This window comes from Gadus macrocephalus, chromosome 20 (assembly GCF_031168955.1).
Source record: "Gadus macrocephalus chromosome 20, ASM3116895v1".
NCBI lineage: Eukaryota > Metazoa > Chordata > Actinopteri > Gadiformes > Gadidae > Gadus > Gadus macrocephalus.
Window position 1 is genome coordinate 1,401,628 of NC_082401.1, and position 24,202 is coordinate 1,425,829.

The window sequence follows — 24,202 nt, forward strand, 5'->3', positions numbered from 1 at the left end:
AAATAAAAAGATAGACATCCAGGATAGCAGTGTTACGAGAGTAGCGTATGTGTGTGTGCGAGAATTGCAGTGCGTGTGTGTGTGACGTCAGCAAGTGAGTGTACGAGCGAGGAGAGAGGAGCGGTAGAGTGTCTAGTGTCAAGAATCGGTGGCCGCTTCATTCCGACCTATAAGCAGCAGAGCCACTGCCGGTCAAAGTGAAGGGTGTTACCCCCGAAAAAACATCGACCCTGGAGGGAACGTCTCCCCTGTGCTCCTCGACTACGGTCTGGGAGCCGACAATGCGCTCAAAGCGCATTTATGTGCACAGAAATTGGCTCACACAGACAATACCATGATTACATTGGGTTAGGCAAAAAAAGGATATGATCAACAGAAAACATGTAGTCAGAAAGGATTTCACACAAAACAAAGGACTTCACTGAATTCGGTGAAACGCTTTTTGAATGGGAATGGAGAGGTTGGTCGGTAGGCGTTCTCCTGAGGTGCACTGGATCAGGTGCAACCAGAGACTGCAGAAGGTGCAGCCAATGCTGGCAGGATCTAAGCCCAGGGGAAGAGGTGTATCTCACGTTCCCTAATGCATGCAAATACCAACACTGTAACAGTAAATGTACCTTACAAGGTGAACATGTAGCAGGATGCTACTGATCTCATTTCCTTTTCACTTTAAGGTCAGTTTCACCCAATTAGATTCTTCTTTATCAAAGAGTGGGAGTTATCAATGTTTGGTCACACTAACAGTGTGTCATAACCCGGCTCCTAGGCTATAGCAAATACGGCATAGGACAAAAGATGGCAATAAACTAATGAATTTATTATATTAACTTAAGACAACTGAAGTTATAAATACAAATGTGAAGTGTGTCAGTCAGTAACATCAGTAATGTAAATGTGGATGTGTGAACAATATGAGGTGTAAATGTTGTATTGTGAAAACAAAGCAGAAACAAAACAAAGAGAATGTGCTGCTGCTGGTGGCGGGGATGCAGCCGAATGCCAGAGAGAGACCAGAGCAGAGTTGAGTCTGGGTTTTTATACTTTAAGGAGCGCCTTAACCAGGTGCTCCCAATCCACTCTGATGATGGTTACTTCAAGGACATAGGAAAAACAATAACTGGTCAACCACATCAACAGTAGACAGGGACCGTCACACCCCCCCCCTTAAAAGTCGGTGACCCAAATGGATCACCGGCATACCACCATCACACAGGTACAAAATAACAAAAAAGAAATATATATATATATTGTGGCAACCCGGCCCCAAACCCTCATGCCAGGCGGCCAGAGGGAGAGGTGGTGGATGGCGTATACCGCCGATATCCACCAGCCGGAGCCAAAGAGCAGCCCTTGCGTAACCTCAATCAATGGAGGACACCTGCGGCAGAAGATCAGGTACCCTTTAAAAGGCCGTTTGTTGTTCTCCCAGGGGGGAAGACCGGGAGTCCATGCGGAGCCAAGCACCTCCAGGACCCGCTACGGACAGGAGGATCATTGGATTTAAGGACTTTCCCCAGCGGCCACGAGAGGACCTGCATGCCAGGACGACGCGCGCCGACACGGCATGCATCACCGGGACGGCATCACCGACGGGATTGACCTCCCACTCTAGGGACGAGACCGGCCGGAGAGACAATTCCCCTGGACACCACCGTGGCACACGGAGTCACGCGTATGATTTTTGGTTTTCCCGCATTGGGCACCGACCCCGCAGGTTTTTTCCCCATTATTTAATGAATAAACGCCCTACCTGGCTTTGAACGGGTCTTGGCGTGTGTTGATTTCGGCTCAAGAGAGACATTCCTGGGGCCAGGTCGCCACAATATATATATATTCAACAAAATAGCAAGACACATGACCTTTATGCTGGATTCTTCAACTGTAACCTCCCCCCCCCCCCCATCCTCAGCAACACTGGTACCTGAGAAGCAAATTAAAAAGATAGGTGCAGCAAGAACAGATGAATAACAGTACAAGAGGCCATATCAACTTGGAAATTCACACCAATGACTGTTCTGCAGAGAAGCAAGAGACAGTGCATCTGCAATGACATTCTCTGTTCCCTTTATATGTCTAATGTCCAGGTCGTATGCCTGGAGGAACAGTGACCAGCGCATTAGCCTTTGGTTTGGACATCTGAATGAATGCAAAAATGGAAGTCGACTAGCAAGCTAGCAACCCTCCCGAAACCACGGACATGCTCCCGAGCAACGCTTCTCCCACGGTCACCACAACACTACCCACCAGCTCAACGAACCCAAAGGGGAACGTTGCTACAGCCTACAAGGGAAAACTCCTCCCCATTTTACCAGACTGCGCACAAGCAACCTGCAAATGTTATCCGGATCAGCTGATAGCAGCACAACACAACGGGCAGGCAAACAAATACTCAATTGTCCAAATTCAGGTAAGAAACACTATACAATCTTTCTGAAATAGTGTACTTACCCAACAAAGCTATCATCCAACGCGTCCTTTCCTCTACGCTCTCCCACAAAAGCAAACAAAATGTTTACAGGCGTGCACCTGCACAGGTAAACCGGAGAACAAAGGATCCATACCAGAGCACACCAATAGCACTACCACTATTGTAGCTCTAAACAAACACCCTACCGCCTGGTGTAATACTGTAACAAAATACCAAATTTACAACTACATTTACAAATAATCGCGCAAAAACGGGAACAAACACGCCCGGACGAGCCCCCAATTTGTCATAACCCGGCTCCTAGGCTATAGCAAATACGGCATAGGACAAAAGATGGCAATAAACTAATGAATTTATTATATTAACTTAAGACAACTGAAGTCATAAATACATATGTGATGCGTGTCAGTCAGTAAAATCTGTAATGTAAATGTGGATGTGTGAACAATATGAGGTGTAAATGTTGTATTGTGAAAACAAAGCAGAAACAAAACAAAGAGAATGTGCTGCTGCTTCTGGCGGGGATGCAGCCGAATGCCAGAGAGAGACCAGAGCAGACTCTGGGTTTTTATACTTTAAGGAGCGCCTGAACCAGGTCCAATCCACTCTGATGATGGTACCTTCAAGGACATAGGAAAAACAATAACTGGACAGGAACCGTCACAAGAGCCTCTGGTTGTAACATCAGCTCAAAAGTTGTTCCCTTGCTAACAAACACAATGCAACCATAGCAATTATGGTGTGGCTCCTTGGAGTCATGGCTTGTATGCTTTGACCTCTTCAGGGCAGCTCGGGCCTATTTTCTAGTGTCACTAAAATATAAAAACATGCCTAAGCAAACAGTAACAGGGGACAACACCTATAGTTAAACACAGATCATTGACCGCAACCAGCAATGTTTCTCCAGCTAATGTTTACCCAATGGGAGCAGGCTAAACAAACGCAGCGACCAACCAGACTCTGGCATTGTCCCAACTAACACCCCCGCCGGCCCAAAAGGACTTGGTCATCAGAGGGGTTCTGAGAGCAAACAGGAGGAATGAGAGGAGGAGAGTGATTGTATGAGTTTCTGCCTCTCCCTCCCTTGATGGGAACCTTCCATCTTGCTCTCTATAACAAACTTCCCCCCCTCGACCACTCAACGCTGTCCAGGGCAGCTGAGGCGCCGCTTGTTGCTGCCTCCAGTATCTCTGTGAGGCTCTGTGGGTTCTGGGCAGCATACCGCACTGGAAGACCCTGGGGAGACTGCTTAGAGATTATGTCCGACGTATCTGGTTCTTCCACTTCCACATCAATCTGAAGCGGTGGTGCCTTGCGGCATTGGGCGGCAGGCAGCAGGGCTCCGGCGGGAGACAATTGCGGGCAACAATCCGTTTCTCCTCCATGTCGCAGTTCATGTACTTCAGGGAGTCAAAGCCAAAGTTCCTTTCCCAAAATTCCTTCTCAACCATGGCTGAGATAACCCCAACTACAGTTTTGTTGTGGGAATACCAGAGACGTCAAAGAACCGACCTGTTATGCGCCATAACACCAACAGCAGAACGGTTATCCAAATAACAAAGAAGTTTACAACACTTGCGTTACAGTGTGCGCACACACACACACACACACACACACATACACACACAATCCCAAAGTGAGCTCTGAGGACTAAGGACTAATGGACTTAATTGATCTCAGGTGCTAAATGAGTGAGTGCGTGAGGCCACATGGGCTCAGATAGATGGGATTGGGACAGCACTCCACGAGAGCACATGTTACCTTGGCAATGTTTAATGACAAAGATGCTGCTAACACTTGGCGGTTTGGGAATTTTCTTTTTCTTTTTTTTTTAAATGCAATGAAAACAAAATTTTACTTTTGAATACTACTTCAGTATAGAGGATGTATTGAATTACTTAATTATTGGCCTACACATACTAATCATAAGACAGAGGGGGCTACATTTGGCTGAATTATAAAAGGTAGAATTAGTCATATGAAGAGCTGTTTGGGAGCCAAAAGAGCTGGCTCTTGTTGGTGAGCTGATCCAAATGATCCGGCTCACTAAAAAAAGGCTGAAATTCCCATCTGGTCGCGCATTGACAGTAACGTCACAACTAGGGCTGCAGCTATCGAATATTTAAGTAATCGATTATTCTACCGATTATTGCATCGATTAATCGAGTAATCTGATAAAACATACATTGCTTAATTGAAAAGTAATTACAAATAAACATGAGAAAATAACATGTCAATTAATAATGAACAACCAATTTGTTTCCTTTTTTTGAAAAATCAGCATATTTTATTGAAAAAATGCATGGAGTAGCAAGCCATATTTTCTACCAAAAGTACAAATTTAGTTACTTTCCCATTGTTTATTAGTCTGTACTTGTACCATGAGAAATAAAAATGTTGACAGGTAAATTAAGTGCAATTATGTGCCATACATTCTTGGGTTTAAGTAAGCATTTACTTCACTTTCAGAACTACAAGTTTTTACCTTTTGCAATTCAGGAACAACATAAGCTTGGAAACTTGGAACAAGCCCATGCATAGTTTCACACATTCTGGCTTTAAAAACAAATCCTGAGATGCAAAGAAAGATAAATAAAATTATTAAGTCTGTTCCTAGTATAAAAAATAAGTTATACATAAAATAAAAATACGTAATAAAAAACATAAAAACTTTCTTAAATTTGTGCAACTTCACATCTGAAAATCGACATTTCAGACATAACAACAGCCATAACCATCTTTTTCTTTTAACATTTTTTGGCATTTAGGAGGCAAAAACGTGTAGCTGTGAAGAATAACTTGGCTACACCTCCTTATGTCTCTTGCTGTGTACACACAAGTCTTTAAAGAAGCATGTGATTGCAGTGAAGGAAGGTAAGCATATCAACATGCTCAGGGCTGAGGCTTGCCCTCTTCTTTGAGGCGATGTTACCCGCTGCTGAAAAAAGACGCTCTGATGGCGTGGATGTGGCGGGTATACACAGCAGGGACTTTGCCAGCTTTGCCAGTGTTGGATAGTGTGCTGCATTATTTTTCCACCATGTTAGTGGATTCTCCTTCTTGGACAGGGGATGTTCTCCAAAATACATGAAGACCTGTAGAATATTCAAGACAAAAGACAATTATTTATTACATATTGTAATATTGTTTTAAAAAAGTAATTTCCAGTTTCTGTAGAACATTTATAATTGTGTGTAAAATGCTTGTGGAAATTGTTATTGAATCAAAATGGGAAAAATAATAATAAAACATGCCTCCTTCTGTACAGCTTCATTGGACTGCTGCTCCTCATCTTGTTCTTCATCATCACTGGTGGTGGAGTCTGAGTCAAGGAATGATGTGGCCCTCTTGGCAGGTGCTTCTGGTGGGGAGTCCTGTGCTGTGGTAGATGCTCCACTTTCAACAGTGTTCAGCTGTGCATGCTGTTTGGCAGCAAGTGCCATGGTTTGTACTGTGCTTTGGACCTTGAAGACTTCATCAGCAGGCAAGAACTTTAGTTTTCGAAACCTTGGATCCAGAGCAGCAGCAAGCAGGGTGATATTTGGAGTGTCAGGTGTAGACTGAGTTAGTCCTTGCCATCTTTCTGTGATCTGGTCTGTCGCTTGAGTCTGGAACAACCTCATAGGTGCAGTCTCAATTTCTGAACTCTGTATGTTCTTCTTAAGTTTGTGCACAAGATGTGGAAGTGCAGAGAGTGTGACATATTGTTGTCCACTCAGGAACACTGTTGCCGATTCAAAGGGCTCAAGGACCTGGTTCAGCTCCTCAATCAGGTTCCACTGTTCAGGCTTGAGATCGAGGTAGTGTTTCCCTCTCTGGGTCACAGCTGGGTCAGAGAGTGTAGCAGTCACCGGCCATCTTTGTTCTTAGGTGCTGTTCCAACGTGTACAGACATCCTGCACCAGCATGTTCTCCTTGGTACCCATTTGCTTCTGCTTAGCCTTCAATTTGGTGAATGCCAGTTCACTTTCCTTAAAGTGTTCAACAAGGTTTCTGGCAGCAGCCACACACTTGATGATAGTCTGGTTGATCTTCAGAGAGCTTTGCCGACCAAGTTGAGGGTGTGTCCTGCACATCGCACTGAGGCCCATCCATGCCTTTCTTGCAAAATCTTTGCTGCTGCTACATTAGAACAGTTGTCATGGACGACAGCCTTGATTTTCTCTGGTGGGATCTCAAATTTAGCAATTACCTCCTCAATCCACACTGCAATATTTGCAGCTGTGTGTCTCTCATCGAGTGGCATTGTTGTCAAGCAGTGGGACACAATTTTTCAGTTCTTCCCAAGATAGTGGCATGTCACCCCCATATAAGCCTCCGTTGCAACACTGGTCCAAATATCAGTTGTGAGTGCAACACTGCTGGTCTCTTGCAGGGTTTGCATCACCTTGCATTTGATGCCTTCATACTTCTTCTCCATCTGTGTTGTGAAGAAGGTTCTAGATGGAAGCTCGTATTTTGGATGGAAAGTGGAAATCATTGCTTTAAAGCCACTATCTGCCACCATGCTCAGCGGCTGCATGTCAGCGACAATCATGTTTAAAATGCTGTCTGTCAACTCAGCTGCACGCTCAGGGGTACATGATGGGGTTTTCAGCATAAATGTGTCAATCCGAGACTGTGATGGATTACTGAAAAAGAAAAAATATATATTAAAATGACTATGGATCAATATGATAATAGGGTAAGTTCATTCACATTAAACTGCTATTTAGATATTGTATCCATCAATCAAGACACACACGTCTGCTTCAAAACACCGTATTGTCAGCTATGGGTCAGCTTAAGCTATCGTGTATTTATTTCTTGAACAGCGCTGTCTTTTTGAAAATAAAAACTTTGTGGTGACGTGACGTCTTGGGGGCATAATTATTAGCCGCCACATTTAATTAACTAGCTATACTTATAACGTTTGTCATAATAAACAACAACTTAGCCTCCATCTGCACTTATGTAGCGTAAACTATAGCAGCATTGATTTTAAAATTACCTTGTCTCGGGTCGGCGGTCTGCCGCGTAGAATGGGTGTTTTCTGTTGAGATGCTGCAGCATGGAAGTCGTGCTGCTGTGGTACGCCAGCTCGGTCTTGCAGTGGACACACACCACGGTCTTCTCATTAATATTCAACGTGAAATGATCCCAAACCTTGGACATTCGCTGTCGCTTTCTCCTGCCCGTTTGGCTCTCCTCACTATTTTCGCTCATGTCTTCCATTTTAGCAAGTGCTGATGTTAGCCCCTAAAAACATGCCGCGTCTGTCCGTTCTGTGGGTGGCGTATGCGCCGGTTGTGTCACACTAAAAATGGTCCGTGCGGAAAACTGTGACCTCAGCTGTAAAATTAAATAAACGATGACTCGAGGCAAGAAAAATTCATCAATCCTTTTTTGTAATCAAATTATTCGAATCAATCGATGAATCGTTTCAGCTCCAGTCACAACGCTTTGAACTGTGGGTAATTCCCTTAGGTGAAGTCTGGACTAATGCAGACTCACGGAAAGAGCTCGGCAAGTGTGCACTCAAACCCTCACGCCCTTTGGAATTCGACATTGGGACAGCCCTAAAGCCTTAATGATTTTGCGAGAACGCGCAGCAAAGTCTGTGAGTCCGGACATTGGGATTGGGCCTAACACACACGCACACACACACGGCGCTCGCACGGTCATAGCTCATTGTCGGTAGTGCTGCGCGATTGGGTGAAATAGTCATATTGCAATGTGCGATTAAGGAACAAATGGTGAGATGAGTCTACTTGCTTGGTTGTCAAGGAAAATACACACCGATTACTGATCATTTTTTAAATGTTTATTTCTCAACTCAAACATACAAACTTAAACTAGCATAAAAAAAATACAAAAACAAAAAAAGGTGTACAGTAGTGTTTTCAAAATAACAATATTTTGCAAAATTTAATAAATAATAAAAATATATATTTTTCAAAATAAAGGCATTTCTGCAGTGAAAACTTGTCAGGTTTTCTCAATAGTACAACTACCTAAAATAAATAGAATAAATAAGAAACTAGACATTTTCTGAGCTTCGTTTTTTCAAAAGCGGAGCAGAATGCCTAGTGCTTGTTTTATACCCAACGAAATTTCTAGCTACTGGGGGAGCATAAGTAGGCTAGGGGAACTCTAATTAATGTTAGAAAACCTCAGAAAGTGAAATGGAATCTTTAAGGGAAAATAGGCCCTCCCTCTTGCTCCCTAAGTAATGAACACCCTACCCCTCCACGGGAACGCGCAAATTCTAGGGCTAGGGCTCAAGAGGTAATGGGACGGGGCCTTTACAGGGAGAGTCAGTTTAGGGAGTCAGTGTAGGAAGAATGGGGTTGAGATGCTGGTGGCCAGTGTAGGTTTTTTACATTCCATTTACAAGTGGTCCTTTAGAAGGCAGTTTAGCCAAAAAAGACTGACAAGTGAGTCTGTAAACAATCAAAGCTCCAATACAGGAATAAGTAATAAGAACAAAAATGCCATTTGTTTTACAAGGGAGTTTCGGAAAATAATTTGCACTTACCATTTAGTTATACTTCTGTCCACAGTGGTTCAGATACATTTCATACTGCAGATAGGCTGCAGATATCAGGGATCTAAACCAGTACCTTTCACCTGGGAATCGAAAACCAATGCAGCCACACTGTTTGTTTGAAAAGGTGGTTCGCTATGAGCTCAGAAATCCCTTTTTCAGACTGAAAAAATAGGGTTTATGATACGACTGCAAGTTCAAACCCAACACAGGAACAAGCTTTTAACCTCTGTAACTGTGACGAAAGGATCACTTAATCCACCAAAGGTGTGACAGTAGACAGTGAAGTGGAGTGAGGCTGAGGAGACTGGGAAACCAGTCAGGAAAACACCATCAAAACACATAAAGTCTATGACAATGCTTCACCAGGAGCTGCAGCCATTGGTGTAAAGCGAAGCAGATTGTATACATTTCTCCTTTGGCCAGGTCTTAGAGGCAACAACGGCAGTACTAGCTATCCAATAACTGCTGCCACTGTACAGAAATACAAATATAAAAAAGAAGAAAGTCAAATATAGTGGAAAGTGGAGGACATGTACCCAACACCCTTTATGGGTCCAATAAATAATATACTTTAAAGTAAACAGGGGATTTAAATCCCTATGAGAAGGGCTCAGTCTCTCTCTCTCTCTCTCTCTCTCTCTCTCTCTCTCTCTGCCTCATCTCCTTTAAAGCAAGGACTATAGAATTATGCTATACTGGGAGGGCATCCTGAGGGCCAAGGTCCACAACGATGAGCAAGGAGGAAAAATTACGGATTCAAGATATAAATAAATATTGACAGTGCATTTACCTACATTTCAAGGGGGCACACACACACACACACACACACACACACACACACACACACACACACACACACACACACACACACACACACACACACACACACACACACACACACACAGCTAGAGTGAGAGAGATGTGTGTACGCGCATGAGTAAAGCAAGTGCTGTAATACAACAAACTGCTCTAATACAACAAATACAACAAACTGAAGGCATCAGTTACAGTATAGACAGTACAATGTAACAGGAAGAGAGGAAGGCTAGCGGCACATGAAGAGTGCTTGTATGGAAGCTCCAACATGACAGGACGTGAAAGAAGGAGAGCAGGAAGAGGAAGCGGGACAGATATAGATTGGTTTTTAGTAGCCACTCCTGGAAACGTGCTCTTCCACCTGGGCCAGTGGCCATAAAGCCACCAGGGCTTATCAAAGCCTGCACCTTGAGCCAAATCAAGTCCTGACAGTGTATGACATCATGAGGAGAACACCAGACACACAATCCCATGGTGGGTTGTTATAACAATGTGTTAACATGGTCAGAAACAAAGAGCTAGCAAGTTCTATAGCTGCGAATCAGATCTAATATGAAAACCATTATTCAAAGCCATCGCCAGAGAGGCCAACAAGTGCATTAAACAGAAAGCATAACGTTACTGTTCCGAGTTATACAACTAAAACCCGATAATATTTTGAGTTAATGTGTCCCACATCAACAAATCACATACCCCACACTGTGAAATAGAAAGGCAACCAAACGTTATATGCACTAAAATACACATTTTATCACTATTCTGGCTAACCAACCATTAAACATACCTTTAATTAATTTGTGTATAACTGAACGAGACAACCAAAAGCAGGCTGTAGTTATGGGGAGTGTAAAGCAGGCTGTAGTTCTGGGGTGTGTAAAGTATACACACACCATAACTACAGCCTGCTTTACACCCGCCAGAACTAAAGCCTGGCCTGCTATACACTGTATAATAGGCTGTAGTTCAAGCTTAGTGTGTAAACAGGCTGTAGTTCTGGGGTGTATAAAGCAAGCTGTAGTTCTGGGGTGTGTAAAGCAGGCTGTAGTTCTGGGGTATGTAAAGCAGTCTGTAGGTCTGGGATGTGTAAAGCAGGCTGTAGGTCTGGGGTGTGTAAAGCAGGCTGTTGTTCTGGGGTGTGCAGTATGGGTGTGTCCCATCAGCTGTTCTGATTCAGACAGGAGAGACTCACAGACCATATGAACACAATGACCCTCTTCTGCTCATGTCAACAATGTCTTACAGTTGTATAACCCAATGTCTGAACTTTGGGTGACTGTGCAGCGATTATCCAAAAGGATGCATAGAAACTCCCCCAGAAACCTTCACTATCGTGTGCTGGTCTGGACGTTATCCACTCGCAGTGATATAGTATAGTTATCATCAACCAGGTCGAATAATATGCAGAAACAGCATGTGTCGGTGACACTGTCAGTTGTTCTATGCATGGTCGGTGGTTACCTTCAGAGAGCTCCAACTCCAGCTCGGCCAGCCGCTCCCGGACCTCGGCCGGGAGTGTCACCGCGGCAGCCGGGAGGGCGACGGCGGCGGCGGCCGGCGGCTCCATCAGCGGACCGCTGGAGGTCCTCTCAGCCATGGCGACCCGAGTTAAAGTCTTCAGCCCTTCAGAGGACCAGATCAGCAAGGATCAGCCCCTCTAGGCGAGCGTATAGTGTGGTAGTAGAGGTGGTGGTGGTGCTCTGGCTGCAGATGTGTGAGAAAAGACTCCACGGCCACGCGTCATGACACGGCTAGCTCAGAGGCTAGCGCACGGCCCCGTGTTGTGGACGTCCATCGTCCGCTGCGGATCTGCTCTGTCGGCCTCCCTGCTCTGTCGGCCTCCCTGCTCTCAGCCGCCCTCCTGACGGTGGCAAACTCCTCCAGACCGGGGACTTGACTCATTCAACTCCCCGCTGCTCCCTGCGGCGCAGGCGCCGTTGCGTCATAGCAACAGCAGCCGAAACCCTGCGCGTGGACGTCGGCTGTGCTCGTGTGCACGTGAGTGAGAGATAAGAGCAGCAGGGTAGAGGAGAGGTGGTTCTGCCCAGTGGACTCGCCAGTCATAGGTGCAGCCCTGGTATCCCCTCTTGCAATACTGTCTCGCCTCCTGCTGTCGCCAGGGTGCATTGCACACTACTGCCAACTCAGCCAATAGGCTACTATCTGAAATCTTTTCAGTGTTCTTATATCAGTGATATCAATCTAATCCTAGCTCCACACTTCCCTGTATGTTTATGTGCACCTCTCCAGGTCTACCTCCCATAGAAACATTTAAACAGCTTTCCATTTCACAACACTGTGATAACAAATAAATGGTTAGGCATGTTCAGTTAGGCATGTGAATGGCCCAATCCCAAAGTGAGCCCTGAGGACTAGGACTCAGCACCAACAACAATACCTACGACTACAATCAAACAATGAGGATGCGCTCTTTTATTCTCTTTAGTGCAGGTAATGAAAGGTTCTGAAAGATGGCATATCCATGTAGCTTACTAATGAATAAAATGCATACAAAAAACGTTGACATATGAGTCATATGTCCCGTTTTTTGGCTATTACTGCCCCACTCCGCCCCTGCCCACTATGTTCTGCTCCATATACCCAATGTTGACATCGTCCCAGCCAGGGGCGGAGTGGGGCAGTAATAGCCACCGGGAGAATCCTCCCCGGTCCGGCCCCACCCCCCTGCAACACCGTTTATTTATATTTTTTTTCAGTAATAAAAAAAAAAATCGGTAAAAATGAATGATATAATTATAATTAAGAAATTAAAAATGGGTAAAATAGGTCACAGTTCTGCTCTGTGCGGAAGAGAATTGGCGCTCCGAGAATTGGCGCACTTCCTTACAAGACCAGTAACCATAGCAACGCCAGTAAACAAAAGCACTCCGGATGGCCGTAGTGCTCCCCGCACTACAGCCATCCGGAGGCGCAGAGCTTTTGGCCGTGATATTATCTATAAAATTATATTATACTATTATATAATATAGAACGTTATAAGACGCTGTCACCTAGTATGAGAGGAGAGTTGACGGAGTGACCTAGTTTCAAAGTTTATACCATTTATGCTCGGTAATACCGGTGTAACGTGTTGACACGACTAGACGACTACTACTACATGTTCCAAATCTGTTAACGTATTCTCCATCCATTAAAAGAGAAAGATCAGGTAAGTCATTAATTCGTCTGAAATATACCAGCCAGCACATACACATTTGACTAGCAGCTTGTGCTAGCTCCCGCCTAGCAATAACGTCAATGGTGGAGCTCTGGCTAATTCACCTGCACGACTCTTTAATGCCTGATTTCAGCACTTAGATGCATCCCCCTCCAGCATCCGCTTCTTCTTTATTCTGGCCTTTTCAGCCCCTCCTTTCTCTTTTCTCTTCTTGCCTTCCGAGTGCCACAACAAGCAAAAGCAAGCAACCACGAACTTGCTCGCCTTCTCTATCTGACGCGTCTTTAGGGCTATCCCCCTACATTTCCGAAAATGGACTTGACCTGCAAGCTGTTTATTGGATAAACGCATTTCCCAATCCCAGGAGTCTTTGCTCCATTACGTCAATTCAAGAACAAACATATTAAAGTAAACTGTAGTTCGTATTATTTATTCATGGCCATGAAAGTTCTGTAACGCCTGAATAATGAAGAATTAAATTAAGTAAAAAAAAATAATATAAAAAAAAAACCATGAATGAGACATAGAGAGTAAGCAGTGGTATAAATATTGGTTGGATGTTCTTGAGACATATATTATTTATTTCGGGGATTTTCACGGCGTCTTGGCGGGGAATAAATTATGCTCAGGGCCGGCTTGCAGACGCCTCGCGGCCGCTCACAACTATGGGCCGGTCCAACTGACTTCGCAGGCCGCAACACAATTGTGGGCCGGTCCACCTGAACTCGCTGGCTGGCCGGCCGGCCGACCGGGAAATCTCCCGATCGTCCCGACGGCCACTCCGCCTCTGGTCCCAGCCAAAGAGTATTGGTATTAATACCTCATTCATTGTCCAAAATAATCCATAATAATTCAAATCCGGTTGTGTTGTGGGTACAAACTGAAACTTGAATCAAACTCGTCCCAAGCGGTTTATTTTTGTTCGTTTTTTTTATTGTATAAAAAAAAAAAAAAAAAGATAATTTTTTCGTTCTCCCTGTCATTCACACACACACACACACACACACACACACACACACACACACACACACACACACACACACACACACACACACACACACACACACACACACGGAGCGAGAGCGACGATGCTAACACATGAACCCACCGATGTCACCCGTCGCTTAGCAACCGGACACGCTGGGGTTGATAAGTTACCGGACTACTGTAACTACTACGGAGTGCTAATATCAAAGACGTGAATCAGGCAATAAATCCAATTTCCTTGACAGCGGTAATGTTCGGTGTGCATTAAAGTACAGACGGAGTGGACCAATTGCGAACTACTGCAGCTGCTCCAAGTTAAACCCCAAACTAATCGGAAGTATTTATAGCGGACTACACCACCTATTCTATTCCGCATAGAATTGTATTCCGAACCGATTGAGGCGTATATATATGATACTTTTCTATTCCGATTGAGCTGTTCTTCCACATCTATGCGAATCAGATGTGTCCGCATGTAAACGCGGAGTTACATGCACACTCACTGACGGCCGCATCGCCGTGCTGCGCCTGCGCTGCGCCTGCGCTACCACCCCCCCCCCCCCCCCCCCCCCCCGCGCACCACACATTGGTCCTTGGTCTGTGGGAAACACTGACTACCTCTGATGCCTGCGCTTCCCCGTAAGAACTGACCACTCCACGCTGCAGTGGCTGATGACTTTCAAGGAGCCAGAAGGGCAGGTCGTACGGTTGATCGAGGAGCTGCAGTCCATGATGCTGTGGGCTCGGGACAATTTTGGGTGACAAAGACCCTGCGTCGCCTCCGCCTTGGCTTCTACTGGGGGCAGAAAAAGAGGGACGTCGAGGACTTCTGTCGCCACTGTGATGGCTGCACAGCTCGCAAAGGCCCCGCTGAAAGGTCCCATGCCCAGTTACAGCAGTGCGCTGTGGGGTTCCCTATGAAGAGGGTTGGGGTGGATGTGGAGGGCCCGCTACCCTGTACAGAGATGGGAAACAAGTATGTCCTCACGGCCATGGACTATTTTACCAAGTGACCGCTCTGCCTGACCAGGGGTCTCTGCCCCCTGCCTGACCAGGGGGCAGAGACCATAGTGGGCGCTTTAGTCGGGGGGATGATTAGCCATTTTGGGGCAGCGGAGTTCATCCACAGCGACCAGGTTAGAAATTTAGAATACCGTGTCTTTGCGGCTTTATGTAGCAGGCTGGACATGCAGAAGCCCCGTACTACCCCCCTGCACCCACAGAGTGGCGGCTTGGTGGAGCGATCTCATCGCTGTATGGAGCAGCAGCTGGCCATTGTCTCGGCTGAGCATCAGCTGGACTGGGACACTAATCTGCCTCTAGTGCTCATGGCCTACAGGTCAGCTGTACAGGAGTCGACGTCCTGTATGCCTGCTCTGCTGATGTTGGGCAGGGAGCTTCGCACCCCAGCTGACCTGGCGTTTGGCCGGCCGCCCGATTCTCCCCCTGTTCCTCCCAGCCCAGAGTATGCCAGGAGACTCCAGGACCGCCTGGAGACGGCTCACTCCTTTGCCAGGGGACAGCTGCTGAGGGTAGGGGTGAGGCAGAAAAGGAACTATGATGTGCGTCCTCATGGCAGGCACTTTGAGGCTGGGGAGCTGGTCTGGTCCTACAGCCCGCAAAGAAAGAAGGGAAGATGACCAAAGCTTGATAGCGAGTGGATCGGGCCATGCAGGGTCCTGGAGAGGATGGGGGAGGTGGAGTACAGGGTCCAGCTACCACCTCGGGGAAGGAGGATGGCCCTCCACAGAGACAGGTTGGCCCCTTATCGAGGCACCGCCACCCCTCAACCTGCTCCAGCGAGCCCTGTGGCTCCCCGCACCAGTGCGAATGGGCCCCAGACACGCACACCTCAGTGTTCTGGACCTAGGTCCCAACCTAACCCTATCCCTGTCTTCCCTCCCTGTCAATCACCACAGTCAGCAACTTGGCCCCCAGCCCCGCCCCTTCCTTTTCCCCTACCCTCCCCCGGGCCTGACACTCGTGGGCCCCTCTTGCCTCCAGGCGCTTCTCCCCAGCCCGCCGGAGGCCCAACACGGCCTCGTAGGGAGGGGAGAGCGCCGGGTCACTTCCGGGACTTTGTTTGTTTCCTCGAGGACGAGGAACTTTGAAGGGGGGAGGCAATGTAACGACCCTGGGACATTTAAAGGTGGTACAATTGTATATTGCATTCAAACTAATAGTGCTCGCTTGTTCAAAAACTACGGTCGGCAGTATGTGCCAAGAAGCTGTGTCATGACATCCAATACTACCTCATCGAGTCATTCGAGTGATAATGAGGTTTGTTATTTCAAACAAATTTCAAACTGCATTGAATCATTAGTGTAAGGTAATGATGTATGAGTAATTATTCCTCGAGCAAGATAGTGAATTATTTCAGTCATCATTCACGCTGGCTCAGAGTGAAAATGCGTTTGCATTTCCTGTACCACGTAGTGCTTTTTGTCCCTCTCGGCAGTTCATAGACCGGAAGAACATGGAAGCCTCCATGAAGCTTACCTGTCCTATGTAACTACATATTAATTATTCTTCGCTCAGAGATAATTTTACACCAATGAGGACTTATTTATGAATGAATACGTTGATTTGAGGTAATAAATGACTTAAAATATTAGTGTCCCTTTAAAGAGTTTGTGTATCATGTGTTGCATTGTATTTCGTTGTCCGTTATGCCAGTTGTTCTATGTGCATGAATTGGAATGTTCTATTTGTCAATCAGTGTGGGGGGCGAATCATCAGGTCAGCTGGGGGAGGGGCTTGGGAGAACAGGACGGTGGGGGCTTGCACGTTGAAGGGACCGGGTTGAGGGTTGCCCGGGTGACCGGTTGTTGTTGGTGTGGATTTTTGCCGTTGGTTACGGGTTACAGTGACCAGATTTGTGACATTAAAGTTCCTGCAAGTACTTATGACTGGACATTGTTATGTCACCGGCGAGGTCATTACAGTACTATGCAGCTGCGTGAAGCAATGAATGATCCGTGCAATCGTCTCCGGTTTGCAACTCGTTTATTTCCTCACCATGACACCAATTGCATGTGAATACGGAATACATTCAGATAGATCCTCAGTGACATAACAACTGTAAATATGGTACTTCTAGCGGTCAAAAACCGTATGCCTATCCGGGTCAAACAACAGAGGTATCCCAAAGGACCTTAATACCTGTGCCCGCAATAAGGCAGCAACACTCAGTGGTCAACACAGACATTACAACATAAATGGAAAACAGGAAAATGGCTCTTACATTTTCTGTCATGTCCATGTTCATGCGCGTCACTAGTGAACCATACGTCACCAACTGGGCAACTCTGTTATCAAAATCTGGCCCGAGTTGCCGAATAGAAGTAGAATCATAAGTGCGTCATGAGGTGTCGTTCAAGCCAACTTTCAGAGGTCGCGAAAATGTTTTCCCCGTAATTTTTTGCGATGTGAACGCACCATAAGGACTATGGACTCACACACTTAATTGATTCAGGTGCTAAATAACTGAAGAGTGTGTGAGGCGGGCCACATGGGCTCAGATAGGTATATGGGTTTGGGACAGCACTTTACGAGAGCAACGTTTAATGAAAAAAGTGTTGCTGACACTTGCTGGTTTGGGATTTATTTAATTTTTTTAAATGCAATGAAAACAATCGGCTACAGCAACTTATTGATATAAGAAAATTTATTTTTTTCTTTTGAATACTTAAAAAAAGAAAAACGTCATAATTTAGGTGCTATATAGGCCTACGCATAGAATGTGTAAGCGCGTTCTCGAGAAATTATTATGGCTTTAGGGGTGTCCCAATGTCGAATTCCAAAGGAGGTGAGGATTTGAGTCCACACTTAGGGCGTGTTCACACAGGCAGTTTTTTTATATTAAAAAACATCTGACCCGAGCGTTTTTTTACCAACTAAAACACTGACAGGGGGGTTTTGTCTCATTCATTCTATAGCACAATGTTCTAGAGCACATATACGTTGCAAATCGGTTACCGTATCAAAGTGGTTTGACTACGCTACTTGAATCAGTGTCAACTAGTAACAATGTCGAGAAAATTAGCCCTTGTTTTGGCGTTAGATGCCAACGACGAACCTTCCCGTTTGTGGGTGCATGATATAAACCGGAGACGTCAGGAGTACGGTGCATTTCATAGTTTGATACAAGAGCTACGGTTTGATAATGCACGGTTCAGTGCGTATTTCAGACTCGACAAGAGTCTGTATCATAGGAATATAATGTAAAAGATCCACTCGCACCTGAAAAAAAAACTGCCTGTGTGAACACGTCCTTAACGAGCCCTTTCCATGAGTCTGAATCAGTGCAGACTTCACCTAAGGGAATTACCCACATTTAAATCGTGACGTCACTGTAGCTTTGCGCCGCCATCTTGACGACCGATCCCACCCACTGACCCACTGATTTCAGTGGTAACTCAGCACCAACAACAATACCTACGACTACAATCAAACAATGAGGATGCGCTCTTTTATTCTCTTTAGTGCAGGTAATGAAAGGTTCTGAAAGATGGCATATCCATGTAGCTTACTAATGAATAAAATGCATACAAAAAACGTTGACATATGACCCACTATGTTCTGCTCCATATACCCAATGTTGACATCGTCCCAGCCAAAGAGTATTGGTATTAATACCTCATTCATTGTCCAAAATAATCCATAATAATTCAAATCCGGTTGTGTTGTGGGTACAAAATGAAACTTGAATCAAACTCGTCCCAAGCGTCCCCGGCGAAATAATCGTCTGTGGAAATTGCATTAAGTGAGAGATACAATTTCGCACGTTGAGCACACAGTTGTGTGACTCGTTTGTTTAGTAAGAGAGAAACAGGAAAACAAAACGTGCTGCAAGTAAACAAATCCTGCATCGGGCTCTGACGTCATGAGACGCTCGTAATCCTTAAAGGGACAGCGATCCCTGAACCACCAAGACAGTAAACGACATGCCTAACACAATGGAAAGAACAACACATAACAAAATACTGTAAGTGAATTATGTTACACTCACTACACATGTCCCCCCAGAATTCACCATCAGAAGAAAACAACAACAAAACAGTCATCGCGGGGGCGGGCGTATTAACCGGCCACAACGGCTGCGTCGTACAGGAGGTCGAGGAGCCACGACTGCGGCAGGCGTCCCGCCATGACACGGGTATGGGGCATGGAGTGTGGGAGTTCCGGGAGGGAGGGGAGCAGGGGCCAGGCCCGGCAGGGGCAGAGCTGGAGGTCGTCCGCGCCGCGGGGGCTGAGCCAAGTCAATGGGCCTGGCCACGTCCAAGTGAGCTGGCTTGAGGCGGTCAATGGAGAGTCGCTCCGGCCTGCCGCCCATGTCTACCACAAAATGTTTGTCCCCCGTCTCCAAAACCCGGAACGGACCCTCGTAGGGTGGGCGTAGCGGTCCCCTGTGGGCGTCGTGGCAAATGAAAACATAGGCAGCCATCCAAAGCCCAGCGGGGATGTGCGACTGAGGGAGGCCGTGACGGGAAATGGGGACAGGTGCGAAAAGCCTTGCATTGTCCAGTAGCGTGGACCGCTGGAGAGTGGCAGACCAAGGAACGGTGGTGCCAGGGACGAAATCCCCTGGAACCCGCAGCAGCTGGCCATAAACAAGCTCTGTGGAGGAGGACTGTAGGTCTTCCTTTGGTGCAGTCCTGATGCCAAGCAGTACCCACGGGAGCTTGTCGACCCAGTTGCTGTCTTTGAGGCTGGCACGAAGAGCAGCCTTCATCGACCTATGAAATCGCTCACAGAGTCCGTTAGCCTGTGGGTGATATGCGGTAGTGTGGTGGAGTTTCACTCTGAGGCTCTGTGCGACAGCGCTCCTCAGCTCAGACGTAAACTGCACGCCCCGGTCGGAGGATATGTCGGAAGGAGTGCCGAAACGGGCAACCCAGGTGCTGATAAATGCCCGTGTCATTTCGACTGATGCTAGTGACGTCAGTGGCACAGCCTCAGGCCAACGGGTGGTCCTGTCAACCATGGTCAACAGGTAGGTGAAACCGTGAGAGGAGGGCAGAGGGCCGACCAGATCCACGTTGACATGGTCAAACCGTCTCTCCGGCACTGGGAACAACTCTAATGGGGCTTTAGTGTGGCGGTGCACTTTAGCCCGCTGGCACTCCAGACAGGTGTTAGCCCAGTCCCTAATGTCCTTCTTGAGGCCGTGCCAAACAAACTTAGCGGCCACCAATCTCTGTGACGCTTTCGAACCTGGGTGGGAGAGACCATGGATGGCATCAAAAACTTGTCGTCTCCATCCCCTGGGAATGATTGGCCGAGGACTACCTGTGGAGGCGTCACACAGGAGCGTGGTGCCGGCATCGCCAAAAACCACATCCTCTATTTCCAGCCCTGTAGTCGAGGACCTCAGGAGTTGCACGTCTGGGTCTGTGGTCTGGTCCGCTGCAATGCGGTTGTAATCCAAGCCAAGATGGACTGCTCCTACCACAGCCCGTGACAGGCAGTCCGCCACCTGATTGTCCTTACCGGCAACGTGCTGTAAATTCGTGGTGAACTCGGAAATGTAGGACAGATGACGTTGCTGGCGGGCGAACCACGGCTCAGCCACCTTGGCCATGGCGAAAGTCAGCGGCTTGTGGTCGACAAAAGCGGTTAAGTGCCGACCTTCCAACAGGGAACGAAAGTGTCTGATGGCGAGGTAGAGACCAAGCAGCTCCCGGTCGAAAGTGCTGTACTTCCGCTCATTGGGACGCAACTGACAGCTGAAGAAGGCAAGTGGCTGCCAGGCCCCGCCCACCCAATGCTCGTAGACGGCACCGACAGCGTAGTCCGAAGCGTCCGAGGTAATGGCGATGGAGGCTGTGGGAGAAGGATGGACCAGCATGGTGGCGTTCGCCAGGACCGCCTTAGTGGCAACAAAAACCTTGTCCCTGCTCTCAGTCCAGTCCACAGTGTGCTTGGCCTGACCTTGCAAGGCCTCATGCAAGGGTTTCATGAGCTGGGCGGCTCGAGGGATGAAACGGTGGTAAAAATTCACCATGCCGAGGAACTCCTGCAGGGACTTGACAGTGAGCGGGCTTGGGAACTGTGCTACCGCCTCCGACTTTGATGGGAGAGGGGTTGCACCATCCCTAGTGACTCTGTGTCCCAGGAAATCGATGACGGAGGGACCAAACTGGCACTTGGCAGGGTTGACAATTAGCCCATGTTGGCTGAGACGCTCAAAAAGTGTCCGGAGGTGCGCCAGGGGGCTGTCGGACCGGCGGACTATACCCAGGCGCTCCATGTTTGCAAACTCAGCCTTCGCAACGGCAAGCTTGGTCGGGTCGAGGCGCCGAGCACGGGCGTAGACGGCTGGACCAGTAGTGGCGAGATAGTGCTCCACACCATGCTTCTCGGCAGACGCAGAGAAAGTAGGCTGAGTGAGGGCTGGCAAACCGGCAAGCAGACGGTGGAAATCATCTGAGGCGGAGAGCATGCCAGACATTCGTATAGAGTCAGCCCCGCTGAGCGTGCACGCATATGAACAAAACGTGACGGCGTCAATCAAACGGCGGTTCTTGACCTCCACCAACAGTCCATGCGCACAGAAAAAATCTGCGCCGAGGAGGGGAACGGAGACCTTTGCTGTAACAAAGTCCCAGCCAAACCGGTGGCCTCCGAAACACAACTCAATGTACCTCGTTCCATAGGTACGGATGGGGCTACCATTAGCAGCTTCCATAGGGGGGCCGTGGCCGTCGGTCACCATGTCCAAACGGGAAGCAGGCAGGACGCTCCTCCGCCGTCCGGAGATGCTGTCGCGGATGAAAAGCAGCCTGCCAGCGCGGCCGACGCTCGTGGCCACTACCGAGCGCCGGCCCAACCCAAACCCCAACCCGCCGTAACTGCATGGCGGAAGGCATTTAAGAGCCTTCGGTCCAAACTTCGCATGGTAGAAACACATGCCTGAAGACCGCTGCGGGCCTGAAGACTGCTGGGGGTCAGAAGACTGCTGCCGACGAGAAGTGGTGGCAGCGACGAGCTTTGAGTCGTCCAGTGTCACAGGAGCGATGTGCGCGGGAAAAAACGCGGCCACACAGTGCCCTTGACCCGCCAGGAAAAATTTATCAGCTTCTTCAGCCAGCCTCCAACAGTCAGTGATCATGGTGTTGGCTAAAGCCGCCCTCACTTGGGAAGGCAGCTGACGCAGGAAAAGCTGAACAAAAAGAAAATCGGGTTCGTGCTCACCCATGAGATCCAGCATACGGTCCATGAGCTCAGACGGTTTGCTGTCACCGAGCCTTTGAAGTGAGAAAAGCCTGCTGGCTCTCTCAGTGTCCGACAGTTCAAAGGTCTTTAACAGGTGGGCTTTGAGTGCCGCATACTTCTCCCTTGCCGGAGGATTTTTAAGGAGGCTCACCACTCTGGATGCTGTTGAATTTCCGAGAGCTGACACAACGTAGTAGTACCTCGTCGTATCCGCGCTGATCTCCCGCAACGCGAACTGCGCTTCGGTCTGGGCGAACCATGCCGACGCCGACGATTCCCAGAATTCGGGGAGCTTGAGTAACGGCGTTCGCGGTCATGGTCACGTCCAGCAGACTAAAGTCGGGGTCACCAGTGTGGAATTTGCATTAAGTGAGAGATACAATTTCGCACGTTGAGCACACAGTTGTGTGACTCGTTTATTTAGTAAGAGAGAAACAGGAAAACAAAACGTGCTGCAAGTAAACAAATCCCGCATCGGGCTCTGACGTCATGAGACGCTCGTAATCCTTAAAGGGACAACGATCCCTGAACCACCAAGACAGTAAACGACATGCCTAACACAATGGAAAGAACAACACATAACAAAATACTGTAGGTGAATTATGTTACACTCACTACAATATTATCAATGTATTTCTCTATTTCTCTAAACAGTAATAGCTAAATGTTATGGGGATAACGTCAAAAAAACAAAACAGTGACTAAATGCGTGCTCACCTATCTATCTATCTATCTATCTATCTATCTATCTATCTATCTATCTATCTATCTATCTATCTATCTATCTATCTATCTATCTATCTATCTATCTATCTATCTATCTATCTATCTATCTATCTATCTATCTATCTATCTATCTATCTATCTATCTATCTATCTATCTATCCATCCATCCATCCATCCATCCATCCATCCATCCATCCATCCATCCATCCATCCATCCATCCATCCATCCATCCATCCATCCATCCATCCATCCATCCATCCATCCATCCATCCATCCATCCATCCATCCATCCATCCATCCATCCATCCATCCATCCATCCATCCATCCATCCATCCATCCATCCATCCATCCATCCATCTATCTATCTATCTATCTATCTATCTATCTATCTATCTATCTATCTATCTATCTATCTATCTATCTATCTATCTATCTATCTATCTATCTATCTATCTATCTATCTATCTATCTATCTATCTATCTATCTATCTATCTATCTATCTATCTATCATCTAAATTAAATTGCGGAAATTGAATTAAGACCAGCTAGCTAGACTACGATACACTTTAAACACTCAGTTTACTAGCTAAATTCGATTAAACAATTCAATACAATACAAGTATAAAGTAAAAACAAGTGTTATCTAGCGATCCGTTATCTGCTCTGGCTCTGGACGGAATTTTCAGTACACTCACACCAGCAACAAAAACATCCGCTCCTTCTGGTCCACTGGGCCCCGCCCCCCTCCTCGCACAGCCCGTTCGGTCAGTCCCGTCAATAACAGTGTACTGTCCCCTCTGCTCAAAGCAACCTGCTACACTCCACTCACCTGTCTGAAACTCTGTCTGATGAACACCAGATCCCTCAGTAATAAGGCCCTTTTGATAAATGACTTTATTGTTGACCAGAGCCTAGACATTCTCTGCCTCACTGAGACCTGGCAACAACCAAATGACTTCTCCCATCTAAATGAGGCTGTCCCACCAGGTTTTTCTTTTATTAGTAAACCCCGGGTTAATGGGAGGGGGGGTGGCCTCGCTCTCCTCCATCGTGATAACATCAGTCACCACTGTCACAGTCCCCCTTCACTCCTCCTTTGAATGTCTAGCTGTAAAACTCTCAGGCCCCAAACCCACTATCATTGTCACCATTTACAGACCACCAAAACCCTCCGCCGTTTTCCTCAATGAATTCTCATCACTACTTACATCTGTATGTGCAATGTCCCCCACTGTTATCCTCCTTGGTGATTTCAACATCCACATTGACAACCCATCCTGTACTTTTGCTAATGACTTCACATCACTTCTGGACTGTCTTG

The 24,202-nt window shown here is 47.1% G+C and overlaps 1 protein-coding gene across 6 annotated transcripts in view; it reads right to left on the bottom strand.

The window, feature by feature from the left end:
* Window positions 1–11,818, bottom strand: part of dip2a (disco-interacting protein 2 homolog A) — a 155,671-nt gene extending 143,853 nt beyond the window's left edge. For 3 of the 6 annotated variants that reach the window (XM_060040939.1, XM_060040937.1, XM_060040936.1), the window contains exon 1: window positions 11,232–11,799. In XM_060040939.1, the coding sequence (XP_059896922.1) occupies window positions 11,232–11,367 (136 nt within the window). In that variant the 5' untranslated portion in view covers window positions 11,368–11,799. Of the gene's footprint in view, window positions 1–11,231 lie in introns of all 6 variants that reach the window. The other 3 variants (XM_060040942.1, XM_060040938.1, XM_060040943.1) reach the window with 2 other exon arrangements.
* Between the last annotated feature and the right edge of the window lie 12,384 nt (window positions 11,819–24,202).